The 18,592-nt window shown below is 56.2% G+C and overlaps 6 protein-coding genes across 6 annotated transcripts; 3 read left to right on the top strand and 3 right to left on the bottom strand.

Annotated features, from left to right (window-relative positions):
- Nucleotides 1–871: 871 nt before the first annotated feature.
- Nucleotides 872–3,039, top strand: B0H18DRAFT_892431 (uncharacterized protein; the record flags this gene model as incomplete). Its single annotated transcript, XM_048041343.1, has 4 exons — nt 872–1,275; nt 1,329–2,555; nt 2,617–2,686; nt 2,740–3,039. 4 exons carry the CDS (start codon nt 872–874, stop codon nt 3,037–3,039), a joined length of 2,001 nt encoding a protein of 666 aa, XP_047885060.1.
- Nucleotides 3,040–4,249: 1,210 nt separating this feature from the next.
- Nucleotides 4,250–7,326, top strand: B0H18DRAFT_1128463 (Metallo-hydrolase/oxidoreductase; the record flags this gene model as incomplete). Its single annotated transcript, XM_048035337.1, has 11 exons — nt 4,250–4,446; nt 4,499–4,556; nt 4,600–4,691; nt 4,744–5,322; nt 5,370–5,559; nt 5,693–5,839; nt 5,890–6,039; nt 6,093–6,347; nt 6,398–6,539; nt 6,587–6,840; nt 6,898–7,326. 11 exons carry the CDS (start codon nt 4,250–4,252, stop codon nt 7,324–7,326), a joined length of 2,493 nt encoding a protein of 830 aa, XP_047885059.1.
- A 281-nt stretch (nt 7,327–7,607) lies between these two features.
- Nucleotides 7,608–9,251, bottom strand: B0H18DRAFT_348198 (uncharacterized protein). The gene is made up of 9 exons (XM_048037687.1): nt 9,064–9,251; nt 8,985–9,000; nt 8,846–8,925; nt 8,771–8,784; nt 8,610–8,718; nt 8,529–8,558; nt 8,436–8,470; nt 8,297–8,373; nt 7,608–8,240 (listed from the first exon to the last, which is right to left on the bottom strand). The coding sequence occupies exons 1-9, from the start codon at nt 9,153–9,155 to the stop codon at nt 7,890–7,892; spliced, it is 804 nt and encodes a 267-aa protein (XP_047885058.1). The 5' UTR covers nt 9,156–9,251; the 3' UTR covers nt 7,608–7,889.
- A 397-nt stretch (nt 9,252–9,648) lies between these two features.
- Nucleotides 9,649–11,989, bottom strand: B0H18DRAFT_1061208 (uncharacterized protein). Its single transcript, XM_048031115.1, has 8 exons — nt 11,776–11,989; nt 11,710–11,725; nt 11,578–11,657; nt 11,505–11,524; nt 11,348–11,456; nt 11,222–11,286; nt 11,093–11,169; nt 9,649–11,038 (listed from the first exon to the last, which is right to left on the bottom strand). Exons 1-8 carry the CDS (start codon nt 11,868–11,870, stop codon nt 9,857–9,859), a joined length of 1,644 nt encoding a protein of 547 aa, XP_047885057.1. The 5' UTR covers nt 11,871–11,989; the 3' UTR covers nt 9,649–9,856.
- A 2,757-nt stretch (nt 11,990–14,746) lies between these two features.
- On the top strand, nt 14,747–15,711 carry B0H18DRAFT_1218041 (uncharacterized protein). Its single transcript, XM_048036699.1, has 3 exons — nt 14,747–15,147; nt 15,201–15,317; nt 15,373–15,711. The coding sequence occupies exons 1-3, from the start codon at nt 14,765–14,767 to the stop codon at nt 15,698–15,700; spliced, it is 828 nt and encodes a 275-aa protein (XP_047885056.1). The 5' UTR covers nt 14,747–14,764; the 3' UTR covers nt 15,701–15,711.
- A 548-nt stretch (nt 15,712–16,259) lies between these two features.
- Nucleotides 16,260–17,364, bottom strand: B0H18DRAFT_1218040 (uncharacterized protein; the record flags this gene model as incomplete). Its single annotated transcript, XM_048036698.1, has 2 exons — nt 16,837–17,364; nt 16,260–16,512 (listed from the first exon to the last, which is right to left on the bottom strand). The coding sequence occupies exons 1-2, from the start codon at nt 17,223–17,225 to the stop codon at nt 16,260–16,262; spliced, it is 642 nt and encodes a 213-aa protein (XP_047885055.1). The 5' UTR covers nt 17,226–17,364.
- Between the last annotated feature and the right edge of the window lie 1,228 nt (nt 17,365–18,592).

The raw sequence follows: 18,592 nt of genomic DNA, 5'->3' as shown, positions 1-18,592 counted from the left end.
AGTACAAACCCATTCCGACTCCTATCAGAACACCCCTCCCAAACCACCCGTACAAGTACCCGGCTCTCCGAGTAGCAGCCATCCGAACCCATTCCAGGCACGTGTTCCGTAGGTTCTGTCGAGACCCACCACCTCAATCCTTCTATGTTAGCAATTTGGCATGACGCCGGCGACAGCCGCAGCCGCAGCCGTTCCACTTCCGGCCTCGGTAGCTGACATCCCTTCCAGCCCAACGGCATCCCGAATGAGGCACAACGGTTCTAGGGCCTCACACAAGTCTCCATCCAACGTCGACATGGCCGGGGTAAGCGCCACACCGTTTTGCGTCTTTCCTGCTAACGTCCTTGCAGATGGTGTCGCCAAAATCTGTGTCGCGGGCATTGTCACCTACTCGAACGGGCGGCGGTGGCGAGCGGCCGTGGTCACCTCGGACAGCAGCTTCCCAAGGGCAGTCGCTCAAGTCACGCAATACGCAAAAGACAAACCGCACGGCCTATCCGCCTTTACCTGAGTCCGTCCTTGAGGAGAATCTGTCCAAGGTCCACACCCAAAGAGCACCGTCTCCGGTCGACCGTCACACGAATAAGTCTCCGTCGCTTGCGCCGTCCGATTCTGTCACAGAGGCGCTCTCGAAACGGACTGCGAAGGCTGCTACTCGGGACCCGTCGCAGAAGCCTCCGAAGTCTGTGAAGAGCGCATCGCAGGCTAATGGCGGCGAACAGTATGCGACTTCTCAACGAGGTGTGTTGATAACGCTATGACGACAGTGAATGATAGCTAAACACGCGCCATGATATCAGGTCGCTCTCAAGCCCCCATGTCGCCTCGCTCTCAGGCTGCACCTTTGTCACCGCGCTCTCAGGCTGCGCCCATGTCAGCTCAACGCAGTGCATACGAAGAGTTGCAACGAGCTGCCGCCGCCATGTCTCCCACGCGATCGAAGCGCTCCGTTGCCAACGACCCACAGGCGACCCCCACCCCTTCACGTCCTGCTTCGCCTATGGATGATCTGAACGCGGACGAGCAGAGAATGGTGAACAACGTCCTGACGGGCCCGCAGCCGCGTTCTCGTACGTCTTATGCGCTGTCGACGGTAGCACCGTCAGCCTTGGAGCCGGAGATTCAGCATTCGCACTTCCATGATATGGAGCTCTGCCAACTGCTGAACGCGCTGGATCAACCTATGGGAGAGCCAGTCAAGAAGGCCGTTAGGAAGGCTGTACGGGCAAGAGTCAAGAAGCTCGGCATGAAGCACGACAACGAGGCAGGTCTACCGTTTCTGTGTTCTTTATGAGTATCGCTTATGTTGTGCCTGTGCAGTCGATCAGGCAGTACCGCAAGTCCTATCACGACCACGACCCAAGCGTGCATCTTATGGCTGCTCTCCAAGCTCAGCCTTCGTCGAAACGGTCCACGCAGATCGGCACCGCCGCCGACCCTCCGGAGTGGGCGAAGGATCTCATCGACGGCATGATAAACATGCGTGAACGCCTTGATAGCCTCGCACCGAAGATTGAGCGGAGCTTGCGATCTTCTCAGGGCGAATCATACGTCACCGACCGAAGAGGCTATCCTGCTTATGGCTCGCAGGCGGGTGGCTACGCCCAGAGTCCAATGACCCAGACTGTGAACATGGCGACGACGATGGGCGACGAATCCATGTATCAGCCTGTGGACACGGAGTTGCGCACTTCGACGAACCTCCATACGCTGCCTGGGTCTATGCACCATCATGACGGGTCCCTGCATGATGCCATCCCGGAAGAGGACGTCTATGACGATGATGACGATCTGCAGGGTCACCATTTGGCGCCCACCGACGATCAGACTCGTGGCATGGGCAGCGAATACATGCCGAATGACCGCACCGATTCTCCGGGCCAGCAGTACCTCGAGGAGCAGTTCTACAAGCTGCGAGAGCGGCCGAACGGTAGCCAGTCGGTGGCCACGCACAAGACATGGGAGGTTGCACGAGACGACGGCGAAGACTATGACGATGGCGATGCGCAGGCAGCCGTCACAGAGTCCGGCCTGCCTGAAATACCCGACGGGAACACGGGAGGCTACACTGACCGCCGAGGGTCGCCTCCGCTCCCACCTCTCCCTCAGGACGGCAGCAACATGCCCGACCATCAGCTTTGGCAGCCTGGAGATTACGCGAATGAGCGTAGCCTGCCACCACCGTGGCAGCGGATTCACCAGCGCCTACTGAACTGGGCAATCGTCTGGCGGACGTCTGAACTGGACAACGCGGTCAACAGTACGATGCGGGGGATGCAGGTGGATGAGGTGGCGCTCAGCATCTGGTCGACGCAGACGTATAAACGCTATGTGAGGGCTAAGATGACGGACAGCCCTCCCGGGCGGGTCGACCGCCTCTTTGTTCCGCCCAACATGGCAGATGCTATTAGTGCCGCCGTCTATAATGGACGACATGGCGATGCCTGTGGAATGCTCAGGGACCTATGGGCTCCCTTCGGGCTTGAGGGGATCCCACGCTTGCTCATCGTCCTTGCTAAGCATCGGAATGATGAGAGCCATTGGGTCGTCCATCGGTACGTGAATCCTCTTGTGTGAAAAGATAACTGTTGACGTGGCTTCTTCATTATCAAACAGCTTCTCTCTCCCAGATGGGTCTCTCACTACCTATGATACATATCCTGAGCGATGTCTGCCAGATGGCCGCGTGAGTACTGTCCCAGCTACCACATATTCCTCTCGTCTGATAGCTGTGCTCAGCCCCTAGGATGGTGGTTCGCGATTCGCATTGCTTGGCCGGATGCCATATACCCGAGCCCGGACCATCTCATGCAGAAGATGGTTCGCCTTCACCGTCCCATGCAGCTTTCCATCGACAACTCAGTCGCGGCAGCCGGCATTTGGCGCAACTTGCTCATGGGTTCGCGTGCTGAGCGAAGTCTCGATCTCGAGCGCCTACGTGACCTCATCAATACCGAGGTGAAGAACCTCAGGCAGCGCAAAGAGAAGGGCAAGCTCTCCATAGGACAAGCGCGGCCGAACTGGGAAGACTTGCACTGAACCATTTCATGACTCCTGACGACTTCGAGATGTTTCTACGACTGACCGGGTTCCGTATGCCCTCTCGGCATACGGAATGCGCAAGACTTATTGACAGACACCCAGGCTTTGAAGCCTCCTCTGCTCTGTTCCTTACGATTCCATTTGCTACTGTTTATTGCTTCATTCATTTCGGCCTTCAGGTGCACCCCAACTCCAGTAGTTGTACGACTAGATCCTGAAGAAGCCTACGACCCGATCGTAGCTCTAGACTGTTTTCTCCTACTCGCCGGGTATTGCTTCTCCGCCTACGAACGTGTACTGGTACTCGTGTGCTTTGGTTACAATACATCGAGGTTATCTGCAACTTCTGCAATGACACAAGTTGGAGTGTTGCAATATTGACTTTGGTAGTCCCGTCGCCGTTGGTCTGCTTCACCCAAGAGCAAGGATGCCAATACTGAAGCTTGAAGTACAGACAGCCTACACAGGTTGTTGACCCTTCCGCGTAGAACGACCGATAGTGATTGACTGAGGCGTATGTGTCTGAGCCTTGAGCCACCGGCCGAGGAAGCATCTGATCAGAGTGCCCGCAAAATGTCGCCCAAGCCTTCGACTGTGTCATTTTCATTACTAGCTGGTGTTTCCTTCCCCTTCACTTGAGTCTGCCATCGTTGTGAATGTTGAGTCCATAGGGCAAAAGGTCGACGTACCGTGTATAATGTCTGTACGTGCGTCACTTGGCTATCGAGTTCGGCGGTGACCTCTTCCAAGCGAGCCTTGGAAATATGCTTTTTCACACTTTGGGACTTGGCTCTCCTATGGGCTGACTGCTCTACGAGTGGACGTCGTGCGTCGCGATATTTTGTAGGCTTCGTGGTGCCAGAGCTACCACGCCTGGAAGTCTTCGACATAGTTCGCCCCTCAGCAGCCCGACTAACCGTAGTCATTAGTACTCCATCAGTGCGAGCGAGGCCGGTACGTACCTCCTCACAATTGAGACCAACTTGACCCACTGAATACTGTCAGAGGAGAATGAACGTGAACGGTTTGATTAAGGCCTGAGTACTCGTTTTCCTGAACATCGCCTGAGGAGTTGGGTCCTCCTCCCGCACGTGCCCGCTACAGGATCGGTCGAGTGCCCGCGCCATCGCCGCAGCGAAGTCCACCACCACTGCTGACCCTTGCCCATCTCCTTCGTGCTAAGCCTCAAGACCTTTCCTTTCCGCGAATGGCAGATGTACCAACGCTCAAAATCACTCTTCTCGGTGCTGGGCAGGAGGTCGGCCGGTCCTGCTGCGTCATTCAGTACCGTGGCAAGACAATAGTATGCGACGCAGGCGTTCACCCCGCCTACAGTGGCATCGCATCCCTACCATTCGTTGACGAACTAGATTGGAGCACTGTAGACGTACTGCTAATCACTCAGTACGTATGTTATATTCTCACCGTTGTAAGAGAAGTTAAAGGGCTCTCGTAGTTTTCATCTGGATCACGCCGCCGCCCTCACATACATCACGGAGAAGGCTAGTGCTACAGTGCCTCAAAGCTGGTGAACAAACAGACTGACCTATGTCACAGACGAATTTCCGGGATGGCAAAGGCAAGGTATACATGACGCATCCCACCAAAGCACTGCACAAATTCATGATGCAAGACTTCGTACGAATGAGGTACGCAGCTTTCTGGGATGTCTTCGGGAGTTTTGAATGAAGAGTTTAGCAGCTCGTCAACGTCCGATGCCCTGTTCTCTCCTCTTGACCTCTCAATGTCTATGTCGTCCATCATCCCTGTGTCCGCTCACCAAGTCATCACGCCTTGTCCAGGGGTGACCTTCACCCCGTACCACGCCGGCCATGTCCTCGGCGCTTGCATGTTTCTCATAGACATTGCTGGTCTCAAGATCCTGTACACCGGCGACTACTCTCGCGAAGAGGACAGGCATCTTGTGAAGGCGGAAGTGCCTCCAATACACCCCGATGTCCTTATTATCGAGAGTACGTATGGCGTACAAACACTGGAGGGCAGGGAAGAAAAGGAAGCAAGATTCACAAGTCTGGTTCACAATATCATCCGTAGAGGCGGTCATGTCCTATTGCCGACATTCGCTGTAGGACGCGCACAAGAACTGCTGCTCATCTTGGACGAATATTGGAAGAAGCACCCTGACCTGCACAACGTCCCTGTGTACTATGCTTCGAATCTAGCGCGAAAATCTATGGCTGTCTACCAGACCTACATCCACACAATGAATTCCAATGTGCGATCGCGGTTCGCAAAGAGAGACAATCCCTTTGTCTTCAAGTGCGTCGACTACGGCATCCCGTTCACTCGCTCTGACGTTGCTCCAGATATATATCCAATGTACCACACAGTCGAGGCTGGGAGCGCAAAGTCGCCGAGGGACCGCCGTGCGTAGTGTTGGCAAGTCCAGGATTCATGGACTCGGGGCCTAGCCGGGAACTGCTGGAACTCTGGGCGCCAGACTCGAGGAACGGCGTCATCGTCACAGGCTATTCGATAGAAGGGACAATGGCGAGGGTGAGTGGCTATCTTCCGTGGCGCATTGCATGTACGGGCCCTGGCTATTGTATCTATATGGCTTGCAATCAATGTATCATCTTGCTTTGGTGGAATTCGTGAGGACACTACGTTTACAACTCGTGCTCGTTAGGAAATCCAAAGTGAACCGGAAGAGATCATGCCCGCCAAGGGCGCCCCGATCCCTCGCAAGCTCTCCGTGGATGAGATCTCCTTCAGTGCCCATGTCGACTACTCGCAGAACTCAGAGTTCATCGAGATGGTCAAGGCGCAGCATATAGTGAGTTATCTGTTCGCATTGAATGCTACCGTCATTCATGTATTCGCTAGGTCCTCGTACATGGAGAACAGACTGCGATGGGCCGTCTGCGTGCGGCGATGACAGATCGATACAAGAGCCGGGACGAAGATGTCAAGATTCATACTCCACGGAACCTGGAGACCCTTGAGCTCACGTTCCGAGGTGAACGTGTGGCGAAGGTAAGTTGCGCACAGTGGTCTTGTCTACGTCGCTGAACCATGCCGGTATTCAGGCAATCGGCCACTTGGCCGCCCAACCACCACAACCAGGGGACCTGCTCTCCGGTTTGCTCGTTGCCAAGGACTACTCTTACACACTTCTCGACCCGCGGGACCTCCGCGACTTCACCGGCCTGTCAACAAATATCGTCACGCAAAGACAGAAGATGGTGCTGACCGTTGGTTGGGAGCTCGTCCGGTGGCACTTGGAAGGCATGTTCGGCAAGGTGGAAGAGGGCTTGGACAAGGATGGTGTACCCACCATCCGAGTAAGTTGTGATGTCCCCAACTCATGTACGGCAGTCTGACGCATGCGCAGGTCATGGGCGCCGTAGACGTCAAACAGGCACAGGAGCACGAGTTGATCCTGGAATGGGACTCCAGTGCCAGCAACGACATGATCGCGGACTCTACGCTCGCCCTGATCACCGGCATCGACAAGAGCCCCGCCTCCGTCAAGCGTACGTTCTCCCCCAGTTAGTCTCGGCCGCAGCTAACTCTCCCCCAGTGACGACCCATCCTCACTCCCACTCACACGCCCCAGAGCACCCGCATCCGCACGCGGACATCGAGGACGAGACCGGCCCCGTGACACGCATCCGCCGCCTCGCGATGTTCCTCGAGGCACACTTCGGTGAGGTCGAGCTGCACATGCCCGAGGACGGAGACGAGCAGGAGCAAGAGCAAGGTGAGGACAGCCACGAGGCAGCGCTCCTCGTCCGCCTCGACGAGGCAGACGCGCTCATCAACCTGGTCACACTGGTCAGTACACGCCCCGCTCCTTCCTTCATTAATTTCTGACCGGTCGTGTATACCTAGACCGTTGAGAGCACGAGTGAACAGCTCAAAAGACGCGTGGAGACGGTGCTGGACATGGCGCTCTCGACCGTCAGCTCCTTGAACGAGTCGTTCACTTCGGGCGTGCCTCTCCTCAGCGAGGAAGGCGGTCTGCCCGAGACAGTCAAGGACAAGTCTGGCAGTCCTGCCGTAGCACTGAGTGGCGGCGAGAGCAAACCAACCTTACCCGCCATCTCAGAGGACGCAGAACATGCCGACGATGAACCCCAGGCTCAGCCTGAAGCAGAAGGCTCGAAGGGCGGCGAGAATCCTGTCGACGTCGACGCACAAACCGACGGAGAGACCAAGAACGCAGATCGTCACGATGGAGAGGGCGTTGAAGAGGGAGACGGGGATGATGATAGCGAGTCGGGGACTGACGACGACATCATTCTCGAGGTACACGCTTGAGGGCAGTTGCATCCTAGTAAATGTTGCATAACTACTGATCATGTTGCATGTATTCGCATGAACCGATGTGCTATATAAACCTTGAGCCCGTGATCGTGCTCGCCTCGTCTCTATCTCGGTTTGGTAGGAAACGGCAGTGTCGCCGATGATTTGAGCCCTACCAAGATCACTATAGAGTAAGTTGTAAGGGTATCATTCAAACAACACAGGACCGACAGCGGTCCCTACGTAAGTTGCAGGGGAGGTTTACAGACATCATGGTACGCACAACCGGGCAATAAAAACGCACAGGCACGGGCTCGAGGACAGCTATGCCTGTGTGGCAGTACCAGGGCAGACAAGACTAGCCTCGCTCCCATACCAGGGCACCGCGTATACAAATAAGGGCAGGGGTTACAAAACACTGAACCAACGCACCGCACGGAGAAGTGGATATAAAGTGCGTGCGGACAACAGCCACTCAAAACTCAGTAGGGGAGGGAGGAGAGCTCAAATAGACAGCCAGTACAGGTCCAAGACTTCAGAGCTAGGGCAGCCGAGGAACACCAGTGACGTGTAGCACTTTAGTGGCTGGCGCGGTGAGCGTGGTGGCGGATCGCCGCCACATTGGCAACAGGCTCAGGAGCAGCCTCACGCTTCTGGTTGAGGCGAAGGGAGCGCTTGGCGTTGCGAGCAGGGCACTTCGCAGAGGGTGTAGACGGAGCAGCGGAGGAGCTAGAGACCGAGCCCGAGAATGCAGAAACGGCCGACGAGGTCGGGGCGACATAAGTCGATGAGCTTGACCAGGTCGAAGTCGGGGCAACGTAGGTGCTGCTAGTCGAGGGTGCGTCGGAGCTGGACGAAGGGCTGGTGCCAGGCAGGTTGTTCGCGTCGAGGGTGGTGGCATCCGCGCAGAATGCGATGAGCAGGCCAGCCTGAAGAGAACATTCGGTTAGCGGGGAAAACCCTGTCACAGACTGCGGAGACGAACGTTATCGGCCTGGCAGGCGACCTGGACCTGGGTTTCGTCGGAGTAGTAGAATGCGGCGGCGCAACCCGCCGCAGGGCCTACATGACACTAGAGTAAGAACGGCTTGCCTTTCGTCAGAAGATAAGGATGGAGTGCCTACAGTTAGCACCAGTATTTTCACATCCATTGAAGTACCTGCATACGAGGTGGGTTTCGACATGATAGTTTAGAACGCAGTGATATGAGAGCTCACGCGAAGGAGGTCCAGTAGCTGAATGAATGCCTGCACAGAGCTCTGTCAAGAGGCAGAACCGGGAATCGCGTAGGCACTCACGGGTCGATGAGAGAAAGATCGACCGACGAACCGCACCCAGCACAGGTTGGGTTGCTCATGGTCATCTCCATCAACGTGCAGTGTTCCCCATTGTATCCACATTGGTTGCCTGTGCTCTGTGTCAACAACGGGGCGTAGAGATGGAGACGAGTATGACGTACCATTTTGCAGGTAGCTAGAGCGCACACAGCATACTGTAAGCTGAGTCGCAGCAACGCGTCCGAGAGAGCACGTACGCGATAGCAGAAGAGAAGGGCCCGTCGCTCGTGTAGTCCTCGCCGGTCGAAAGGACGTCTCCGTTCGCCAGAAGCGTCGGCTATACGCCTCACCGGTAAGCGCGCCGACTCGGGGTGTCTTAAACATGCCACCACTCACCGTTCCGAAGCCACACCTGTCCAGAGCGCCGTCGTTCAGTAAATCCCGTCTCGCGCCCAAAAATGACGCCCCGACTCACGCGTTGTAGAAACGAATGGTATGGTACTCGGCGTTCGTCTGCGCGGCGAGCGCGACGGCGGCCAAGACTGCAGAAAGGAGCGTGGAGAACATGGCTGTGGGGACGAAAGGAACGTCGGCGAACGAGAGGAAGCGGAAAGAGGAGAAGGACTCGAGGATGCTGGTCTGCGGAGGAAGAGAGGCGGGCGGGCGACCCCCTCAAAACATCGACCGGCGACCGGCCTGCATCGTCACACAGTCACGCACGGCCGCCCAAGCCCGCGGCCAAGCAGAGTCGTCACGGCAACATCCCGTCACTGAACCAGGAAGACGCCGGCCGGCGGCTCCCTGCAGGCACCGCAATCGGCATCGTCAATTGATCTCCGTTCATTTTTCGATCGCACTGCCCGTCGTTTGGTCCGGCGAGGCCTGGCGAGGCTCACAAGTCTTACCAGTCCGACATTGAGGATGTATTGAGAGCACCTAGTAGTCGATCTACGAACGCTACAGGACGAGAACGAGATACGCAAACACAATAACTTGTACCACATCACAGAGCGAGAACACAAGCCTCCAGCTTGCAGCAACCCACGCGCGACACCGGGAATACACCCAATATAGCACATATCGTCTCCCTAACCAGGGCATCGCGGCCTCGACATCTCTAGTCTAAGATGCCGGCGAGTTGCGTGATCCAAACCTCGCTTGCGAGGTCGATAATGTAAACGATCCAAGGAACCAGGAGGGGAGAAAGGACGGGAAGGGTGGTGGCACACAGACACGGACCGTGGCCACCAGTCGTACATGACCGGGGCTCAGTGGCCATACATGCTGTTGAGGTACGCACCACGCGCGTGGCGGCGGCGGGAGGTGAAGACCTTTGCGAGGTCGTACGCGGGAGCGGCAGCGCGCTTCCGCACAGAGAGACGCTCCAGGAGCTCCCGGCGGTGAGCAGTGCTATCGGTCGCACCGCAACCATCCGCGCTCGAAGTCGCGCTAGGCACAGCGCTGGATGATGCCGACGGGGCAGCTGAGGAAGTCGGGACAACACTGGAGGACACATCGGAGGCGCTTGCGACCGCAGAACTAGAGACACCAGGAGCGGAGGTAGCCGACACAGCAGCAGTGCTGGAGGGGGCAACGTCGGTGCTGGTCTCGTCGCCGCAGCCATCGTCGCTGTCGGTGGGCGTGGCGGATGCTGCAGCAGAGGTAGCCGAAGCAGCGTCGGTGCTGGAGGGAGCAACGTCCGTACCAGTCTCGTCACCGCAGCCATCATCACCGTCGTCGCCCGTGTCCGTCTCGGTGGGAGCCGCGCTCGCAGCAGCCGAAGAGGCACTGGCGCTGGTAGGGACGTCCGTGACACTGACGCTGGAGATGGCAGCCGAAGAGGCGGCAGAAGAAGCATCTCCAGAAGAGACAGCAGCACTGGTCACATCAGAGCCTGACGCAGTCGCAACGCTGGAAGGAGCGGCCGAACCAGAAAGCGGGAATCCGCTAGCCGAGGCAGTAGGGCGCACGCGGCAGGACGAAACAGCGGTAGTGCCACTCTGGGTAACAATCACGGAGGAAGTGACGTAGCTCGAAGACGCAACCGGGGCCGATGTGACGACAGAGGAGGCAGCGGACGAGGAGATTGCGGAGGACGTAACGGCAGCGGACGTTACAACCGAGGAGGATACCACGGAGGATGCGGACGTTACAACCGGGGAGGATGCCGCGGAGGATGAGACCGCACCAGAAGACACGAGGGTGGTCGACACGGGAAGGAGGACGGGCGGGCTCGAAATTGACACGCTCGCAGAGGACGCCGCAGCAGATGAGGAGACATCCACAGAGGTGCTGACTGCCGAAGACGACACGGTCGGGGCTGCCGAGGTGCTGGCAGCCACGGACGTGGAAGCAGGAGGGGAGGAAGCCGCGCTGCCCGAACCACCGTTCACGTAGTCATCGGGGTTGAGCGTCGTCGCGTCACCACAGAATGCAATGAGCAGGTTGACCTGGGCGGAAAGACGTCAGAATCTGCTGCGAGCACAATCGGGCTGCAAACTCACGTTATCGGCCTCGCAAGCAACCTGTACCTGGTTGTCATCCGGTTGGTAGAAGGCCTCGGAGCAGCCCTCGCTTGCACCTTCGAGATGACGCCTCAGCGCATGCACACGAGAGCAGAAAAGAGAACCTACAGCTAGCCCCGGTGTTGGCGCAGGATCCGAAGTATGAGAACGAAGTCGGCACGTTGAATGCATGGCTACAGCAGCGTGGGCACGCAGTCAGAGTGGGGTAATCGTCATGCTGATTGAACAACGTACGGAGCAATGGCACTGATGTCGACGGAAGAGCCACCACCGGGTACGGTAGGGTTGCCCAAGGTCATCTCGACGAGAAGGCACTGCTCGCCATTGTAACCACACGTAATACCTGCATGCCGGTTAGATACTACAATGAACCTGGTATGGAAGTACACACCATCGCCACCCGTCAAGTACCTGCGTAAACAACCAAATTAGCGGCTGCGCATCAAGCAGACATTGTCACGTACGCAATGGCTGACTCGAAGGGACCGTCAGACGTGTAGTCCTGGCCGGTGGACATCACACCTCCATTTCCAAGTAGCGTGGGCTAAACGCGCGTGTCAGGGCACCATACAAAGACTGAAGACACAGATACTGACTGTTCCTGATCCGCACCTTGAGAGGCCTCAGTCTTGGGTTGCTCTGGATGAATTGAGGAGACTCACAGGTTTGCGAAACGAACGGTGTGCGATTCCGCGTTCACGCCGGCAGTCGCCAAAAGAGCGGTGGCGAAGGCAGCGGAGAGGACAGAGAAAGACATCGTGGGCGTGTAAACGGGCGTCGTGAGTAAGGAGAGGGGGGGCAAGGCCTATGTAGTGCCTGCGGTCACGGAGATGGAGGGAACGAGGAGGAAGAACAAAGGACAACGGTGGTTGGACGCGACGGCATAAAAGGCCGCAACGCGCTCAATCGCCGAGACCCCGGCAACCGCACACAGCTCCGTGCGCAGTGGTGGCGGGGCGTGCACGTTGGCGTTTCCACTCGTTCGAGGCCTCCGTCCGCTTTGTCCCTCAAAATTTGCCTTGTTCGGCGCCGTCATTCCCCCGCGGCGTGGCCAGACTGACACCGAAATACGCCGGAAAGAACACACTGAACTCGAAGAAGATGTGCGTCGCGACGACCACGACCCGCGCGATCGATCGTATCGCGTAGCTATGTTAAATGGTTTCTCAAGTGATCCGTTGCGCGTGTTGGATGCAAGGACACTCCTCACCCGACGGACAAGCCCAGCGTCCTCTGTCGTCGGTGAGTCCGGTGTCTGGGATCACCCCCTACACGTAGTTGACCGCAGCACAGGCACAAACTCAGACCGAGTACGGCAATCCCCAGTGCACGAGGCTGAGGTAGATTAATTCGGCGTCGCGCTATAGCGGGTTCAACACGCGTATAGAGCTGATTTGGCACCTGCCTTGCATTGGCAGCTACGGTATGTCTATTTCCTCCAAAGCAACTTGAACTTGATGCAGAGCATATGGTCGATCTACCCGGGTCAATGATACGCAGAGAGGATCAGGCAAGCTAGAGGATGATTTCAGTTGTCGGTGATCCTCCCCCGCCGAAGAGAATTCGCGCCACACATAAAGCCCAAGGTCGCGCTGCTGTAGCTGTCTACTGTTGTGCGACTGCCAACGCCAAAAGAAGGATCATCGCTGTCTACCAACATGCGTTAGCTCGACACGCGGTGATATCGTGAGCGATGGCGGTTTGAAACGGTGAGGCAGAGTTTCATACATCAGGGCAGTGTGTGCGTGAATCACGCCGATAGCGTTTTGCAGAAGATTGAGTTTTGCGTGCCGGGGCTATCGCGCTCTCCGGGGCCCCAGCATGGTAGGCAAGCAACGGGGGCTCAGCCTGCCTCAACTTGCAGCGCGGTAAGACGCCGTCTGCGCGTGTTCCGTGCCAAACATTGGCAGCCCAATCTGCCAGTTGGACGGGGTCGTACCGACTTAATTCTACTTGGTGTCAGCGATGGGTGGCCGCTTGCCTAGATTGTCCTCCAAGTTTTCCGAACATACAATTAATTAGTCTTCCTCGCAGGCGAGGAACACGCCAGTCTTCCATCACTGCCGCGAGACAAGCTTCCGTCCAAGGTGCCCGTGTGGTGTTGTCCGTTCTCATAGCCGCGCGCTTTGAACATATGAAGGTCCTGTGGGTTGCCCACATGCGTTAGCCATCTACCAGACCGCGACCCACCAGTGCGAATTACACGCTGACATCGCGCGTCGGGAATTACCAGAGAAAGCAATGCCCGATTGGGACAATACATCATTGTCGCGTACAGTCGGTAACGTAGCTACTCAGTCCAGCGTCCGTGCTTCAACTGACACGCGCAGGTCAGCTGCAGGCTCCAGCCTACCGGTGTAGCCATACGCAGCGCCAGTCTTTGGAATCCGTCGCCTGTGGAAGGCATGATAAACGCCCCCGCCTCTATTGGACAACGGCCGACCAATGATACCATCCTGAATGCACACTACCCAAACACACGGTGTCTATACCTCCAGAGCCACAGCCAGCTACGAGCCCTATAAAAGGAGTGCGTGCACTCTGTCAACCTCAGTCAACGACTACGCAAACCACTCACCCCTCATCCACTTCTCACATACCAATCGCAATGTCTGTGAGTACCACCAGACTCAATGGACACGAATCGCGTGGACTGACAAGCGCGATAGGACAAGGCTACCTGCGCTAACGTCCAGGCCAACGGCGGCTCCTGCACCTACCCCGCGTGCGGCTGCGCTGAGCCCCCGAAGAGCAAGTAACGCCCTTCAAGCACCTCGTTCAGGGTACGTAAGTCTCGAATGGGGTATGGAGTAAGCCGGAACTGACCTGCTTCTTATCCCACTTGTAGTCGATTAGTCGGTCGGGGCGTCCTTCGGTTGTGATCGCTACATGATGACACAGTTGCCGGCTTGAATGAATAATGTTCAATCCAATGGATCATTCGTGAACTCGATCCGCCCGTTAGTCGCAACCCGTCAAGTGAGTCTGAGCGCAAAAAAGGCCGTTATATTTTTTGTGCTTCCTCCTCGATTCAGGCGCGAGTATACTCAAAAGGCTCGGCGACTGTGTTGAGCATCTCTGTGATACAATCAACGATACGCCAGTATACGAGCCATCGCATAACGTCCGAGCATCCGCGTGTCTATCAGCACGCCTAACAAAGTTCAGAACATAGGAGGCGGCACAGTCTGTCTTATGGCGATGCATGGTAAGATCCTGATTCCCGGGCCTGAACGGTACACGGACTCGGGATACACAGCGTCTACCTACCAACTAGTACTAGTGGACGTGAGTGCTATGAGTGACGATAACAGGATCCTATAATTTTATCCGCATTCTCGCCGATCTTGTGAATGCATTGGTAACGGTACAAACGAATAGAGACCTTCAGCTTTAAGTACCTGCATATGTACGCAAACTGTACGCGCTCTCGGTACCGCGTGTCAGCGCTTAAGAGATGTATCATTGACATGTGCCATAGACATCCACGTGGGACGCGTTGCGCTCGATCGCGTTCGAGAATCGACGCGTCGTGACTCTGTCACGTTCGCGAACAGTTCACCTCTTGCCACCAACTCACGCGTCGCTTTCCGCGTTCATAACGTACCCGATACATTCTCACTGTCTTCATAGTTCACCATTGCTCACATCATGCCTGCGTCGCGTCGAGCATCTCATCGAGCGTCTAAACCCCCAACGCGCTCTGCGCCTCTCACCGCGCGATCCTCCGTATCTCGCGCCATGGCGCGTCAAGCATCGCAGGCTGAGCGGGAGACACGGTTGTCTGACCAACTCATCAGATATGGGTGCCTCTGGGAAGAGCACGCCCATTATGTCCGTCTCAGAGAGAAGACGCCGGAGGGGTTCTCTTTGTCTTACACGCGGGCTCTGGATCGTTGGATCAAGGACCCAGAGTTCTCGCGGTGGCAAGGCCCGACGACGAACTACGCTGAAGAAAGGGATAGTTACATCGATTGGATAGAGGGGGTGATCAGATCACACTGCAAACCGGACGCAGAGATGACGACTGAAGAGTGAGTTGTGGTTGCATCCAGTTGGTCTTCAGCGCTCATGCTCCTCGCCACAGTCATTGGATCGTCACGTTCGCCGCTTTCAGTGTATCAGATGTGCTGAGGTGCAATGAGCCGTGCATGAAGGACCCGGAGGTGATTGGCAGGCTGAAGCCCGCCATCGGCCGGAAGCTGTACGTATCCCAAATGGACCTTCTTGCGTGCATTGCTCACAGACGTGTAATATAGCGCAGATTGTGCCCGGGCCTTCCAAGACTCCGAGCCCGATTTTCTCAATCATCCAGCTCATCCCAAGTCAAGGGGTACCGCTCCACAGCGAGTGCCGCTCCCGAACATCGCCGACGGTTCTCTGCTCGGAGTCATATTCGAGTACAAGACCCGCACAATGGCCCGCGCCCGTACCTGCATGGTCACTGGTGTTGTGACCTCGATTGACGACGGTGCCGAGTATATTATCAAGCATCTAACCGCGAAGGATCCGGATGGTGAACGGGCCAAGAAGGTGACACTATCTGAAGACAAGTTCCGGGAGATTTGGGGTGCCCGGGTCGAGTGATGGACAATTAGATTTTGGTTTGAGCTTGCTGTCTGTAATGCTTCTCCGTTTTGCTGTCGTGCTATCCTGCTATGTCCCTTGTACTCAACGTCCACCACTAACACGTTGCATCATTTCCTCATATTCGTCTGGGTTGTAATCGCGTCGCCCCCATCAGGGAATAATGGCATTGCCTTACCAAGATCATGTATACATGAGAATTAGCTGCGTATTACAGCCACGTATTCCCCTCGCGATCCTCAGCATTCGCCATCCAGCCACGCGCGATCTGGCCGTGTGTCTGGCCAGTAAGTCTTCATTGGCCCTATCAAGACTCCCGTCTTTGGTCTCAGGGATATCTACAGTACCAGTGGCACCGCACGTCACGCATTCGTGCTGGGAAGACGGGTGTATTGCGCTTTACACTATGCACAACCCACCAACCATTGCGACACTATACACAGTCGGCCGAGTGTGGCGCACAATCATTGAATACATACTCGATCGGAAGACGTGAATGCGACGCCGTGCGGGATAGGTTGAATGGCAAGAGGAGCTACCGAGGAGCCTAGCGCGGTGTTCATTCCTCTAGGCGTGCGTCCCAGATTTGCTCGAAGTCGTCGTCACTCATCGTCTGGTTCTTGTCATTCGCGTCTGACATTGCGCCATCATCGTCATACTGGACGGTGTACTCGACGCCATGCAACGTCGAAGAGTAGCCGGTAACGGTACACGTCCGCGGGTGCTGAGTCTTTGGATCCTTGTAGGTAAAGGTGGTCCCGACCAGGGCGGCACTTGCACCGATGATTGGCTTCAACCCCACATACGACCCACTGCGTGTTAGCCCCTGAGGAGGGCGGGCAGGATGGCAGTGAAACTCAGGCTCGGATTTCTGACGTTTGAGGGCGTGATCACTCCTGTACGTTGATGAGGAATAGCGCAGGCGGCGATGAGGGCGGTGCACGTACATTGTCTTAGTGACTAAGGAGGAACATGAAACATTGTCAATGCCACCCTCGACTGTCGGTTTATACTCGTTGCATGATACGTAGATAAATGCCGCCCACGCAGCGAAACCAGCCAGACAATGTCTAACGGTGCAATCAGACCGTTAAAGCTTCGATGCCTGCAACACGAAAGCGCAACTTTGTACGCACTCTTCGATGGTCATGGCGTCAATCGGCTTGCCTGCGGTGTTGATCACACCGTCGATCCAGTGAAGCCATTCTTCTCTGCCCGCTAGGTATGTCCTGGGGCCCCGCCATTGTGAGTACTGCGGATCGGTGGTCCAGCGAGCGAGGGCCCTGTCGTAGATCGCTTTGAGGCCTGCGTGGTTCTTCAAGCCCTTGACGCGGATGTGATGCGCATGATCCTCCCACAGACAGCCGTACTTGATTAATACGTCCGCGATGTAATTTTCTTGCGCGGATGGGGAAGCTTGACGAGTCGTAGGGTCTGACTTTGCGACTGGATATTGTGGGATGTCGAAGGGTGGATGAGAGGCAGGTAACGGCGTCCTGTACGAGCTCGATTGGATTGCGGGCATACTGCCGGGAAGTGGGAGGGAATGAAGCGAGATGGCAGTAGAGAGGTTCTTGTTCGCCGGGACACAGGGGAGTGGAGCGGAAGTGGCGGGGGTTCGCCGTCTCTTCCGAGTCCTGACTCGCTCTTCCCGTGACACTGCTGTTGATAGGAGACGTCCATTAGCCATCGCACAGTTCTACTTCTCTCCAGTCATCATTCATCATGCATGTGGCATATTTTGCACGTCCACTCTGCGACGCGACACTGGCAAGTACAAGCAGGACCTGATCTGCACGACATCTCAGATTGGACGCTGCAAGTCACAGATGATCGGGGATCCACGTGTATACTGAACGCCTCTCCTCACGATTCCGAGACTGAGTAGAAGATGACTACTAGAACATTGGAACCTTGTTCCATGTAGCAGGCTGAAGATATGAATGATGCAGGTTCGTTCATGGCACGCGCACTCGTCGCCATAAGCCAATCAACCGTGAATGTGATCTCACCAGCGTCGGCTGCGGGCCGTACGCGAGGATGTTCGCCTGCCGTCTCAGTATCTGCGTCCACAAATGAGACCTCCGCCGTTATGGGCCATGCCGGTCCTCGGATCCGCATACACCGGCCGTCTGTGGAGATTGCTGTATCAGAAGACATGACCAACGTACCTCGTTTTATTGGACGACAACCGACCAGTAAACGCTCTCTGAATACTGAATATCAGGGCAGCAGGTATTCCAGTCACAAACACATGCGCATAGTACGAACCCTATAAGAGGAGTGCACTTGCACCGTCAACTCCAGTCAATAACCACACAACCTACTCACCACTCGACTCCTCGCATATCAACTACAATGTCTGTGAGTACTTCCAGCTTGCATCGATGTCAGGCGTGTCGACTGACCGACGCGGCAGGACAAGGCAACCTGCGCTAACGTCCAAGCCAACGGCGACTCCTGCACATACCCCGCGTGCGGCTGCGCGGAGCCCCCGAAGAGCAAGTGAACGCTCCCCGAGCACTCGCGTCACATAGATCGCAGGTGAGCTGTCCTGCAAAGATGAGAACCAGCTGGTTAATAGCTCGAGCAGCTATAGTCGGTGCTTGCCTTCGTTGATAGGGACTAGCCGGTTGCAAGGGTGGTGCATTGTATTCATCTTGACCTAAGTACCCATTCGCGGGCGGAAATGACGAATCTACGTTGTTGATATTCCTGGAGTCTTGGAGGGTGTGGAATCCCGTGAATCAGGGCGAAATCTATGTTTCAGTAAGTCGTCGGCAAGCTAACCCAGGCTAGCAACAATCCCCAGGTTTCGGAGGTCTAGAAACAGTTACCATGAGGAGTCGGAGACGAAGCGAACGCAGCTCTGCAACGCCAGCGGTTACGTCT

Source organism: Fomitopsis serialis (genome assembly GCF_022376445.1).
Source record: "Fomitopsis serialis strain Sig1Antser10 chromosome Unknown B0H18scaffold_315, whole genome shotgun sequence".
Taxonomy (NCBI): Eukaryota; Fungi; Basidiomycota; class Agaricomycetes; order Polyporales; family Fomitopsidaceae; genus Fomitopsis; species Fomitopsis serialis.
The sequence above is the reverse complement of the archived record's forward strand: the minus strand, read 5'-3'. Positions and strand labels throughout refer to the sequence as shown.

Bases quoted from the DNA above. Each gene is read 5' to 3' on its own strand.
- B0H18DRAFT_1061208 (XM_048031115.1), bottom strand. From the start codon at position 11,870: ATGTCTTTCTCTGTCCTCTCCGCTGCCTTCGCCACCGCTCTTTTGGCG. The intron at 11,287-11,347 runs GTACGTTGTTCA...ACGCTGCTGTAG, and splicing joins GACATCAGTGCCATTGCTCC to CCATGCATTCAACGTGCCGA. The intron at 11,039-11,092 runs GTGAGTTTGCAG...CTTTCCGCCCAG, and splicing joins TTGCTTGCGAGGCCGATAAC to GTCAACCTGCTCATTGCATT.
- B0H18DRAFT_348198 (XM_048037687.1), bottom strand. From the start codon at position 9,155: ATGTTCTCCACGCTCCTTTCTGCAGTCTTGGCCGCCGTCGCGCTCGCC. The intron at 8,374-8,435 runs GTAGGCACTCCA...AGTGTCATGTAG, and splicing joins TGAAAATACTGGTGCTAACT to GCCCTGCGGCGGGTTGCGCC. The intron at 8,241-8,296 runs GTTCGTCTCCGC...TGTTCTCTTCAG, and splicing joins TCGCCTGCCAGGCCGATAAC to GCTGGCCTGCTCATCGCATT.
- B0H18DRAFT_1218041 (XM_048036699.1), top strand. From the start codon at position 14,765: ATGCCTGCGTCGCGTCGAGCATCTCATCGAGCGTCTAAACCCCCAACG. The intron at 15,148-15,200 runs GTGAGTTGTGGT...TCCTCGCCACAG, and splicing joins GCAGAGATGACGACTGAAGA to TCATTGGATCGTCACGTTCG. The intron at 15,318-15,372 runs GTACGTATCCCA...CGTGTAATATAG, and splicing joins CCCGCCATCGGCCGGAAGCT to CGCAGATTGTGCCCGGGCCT.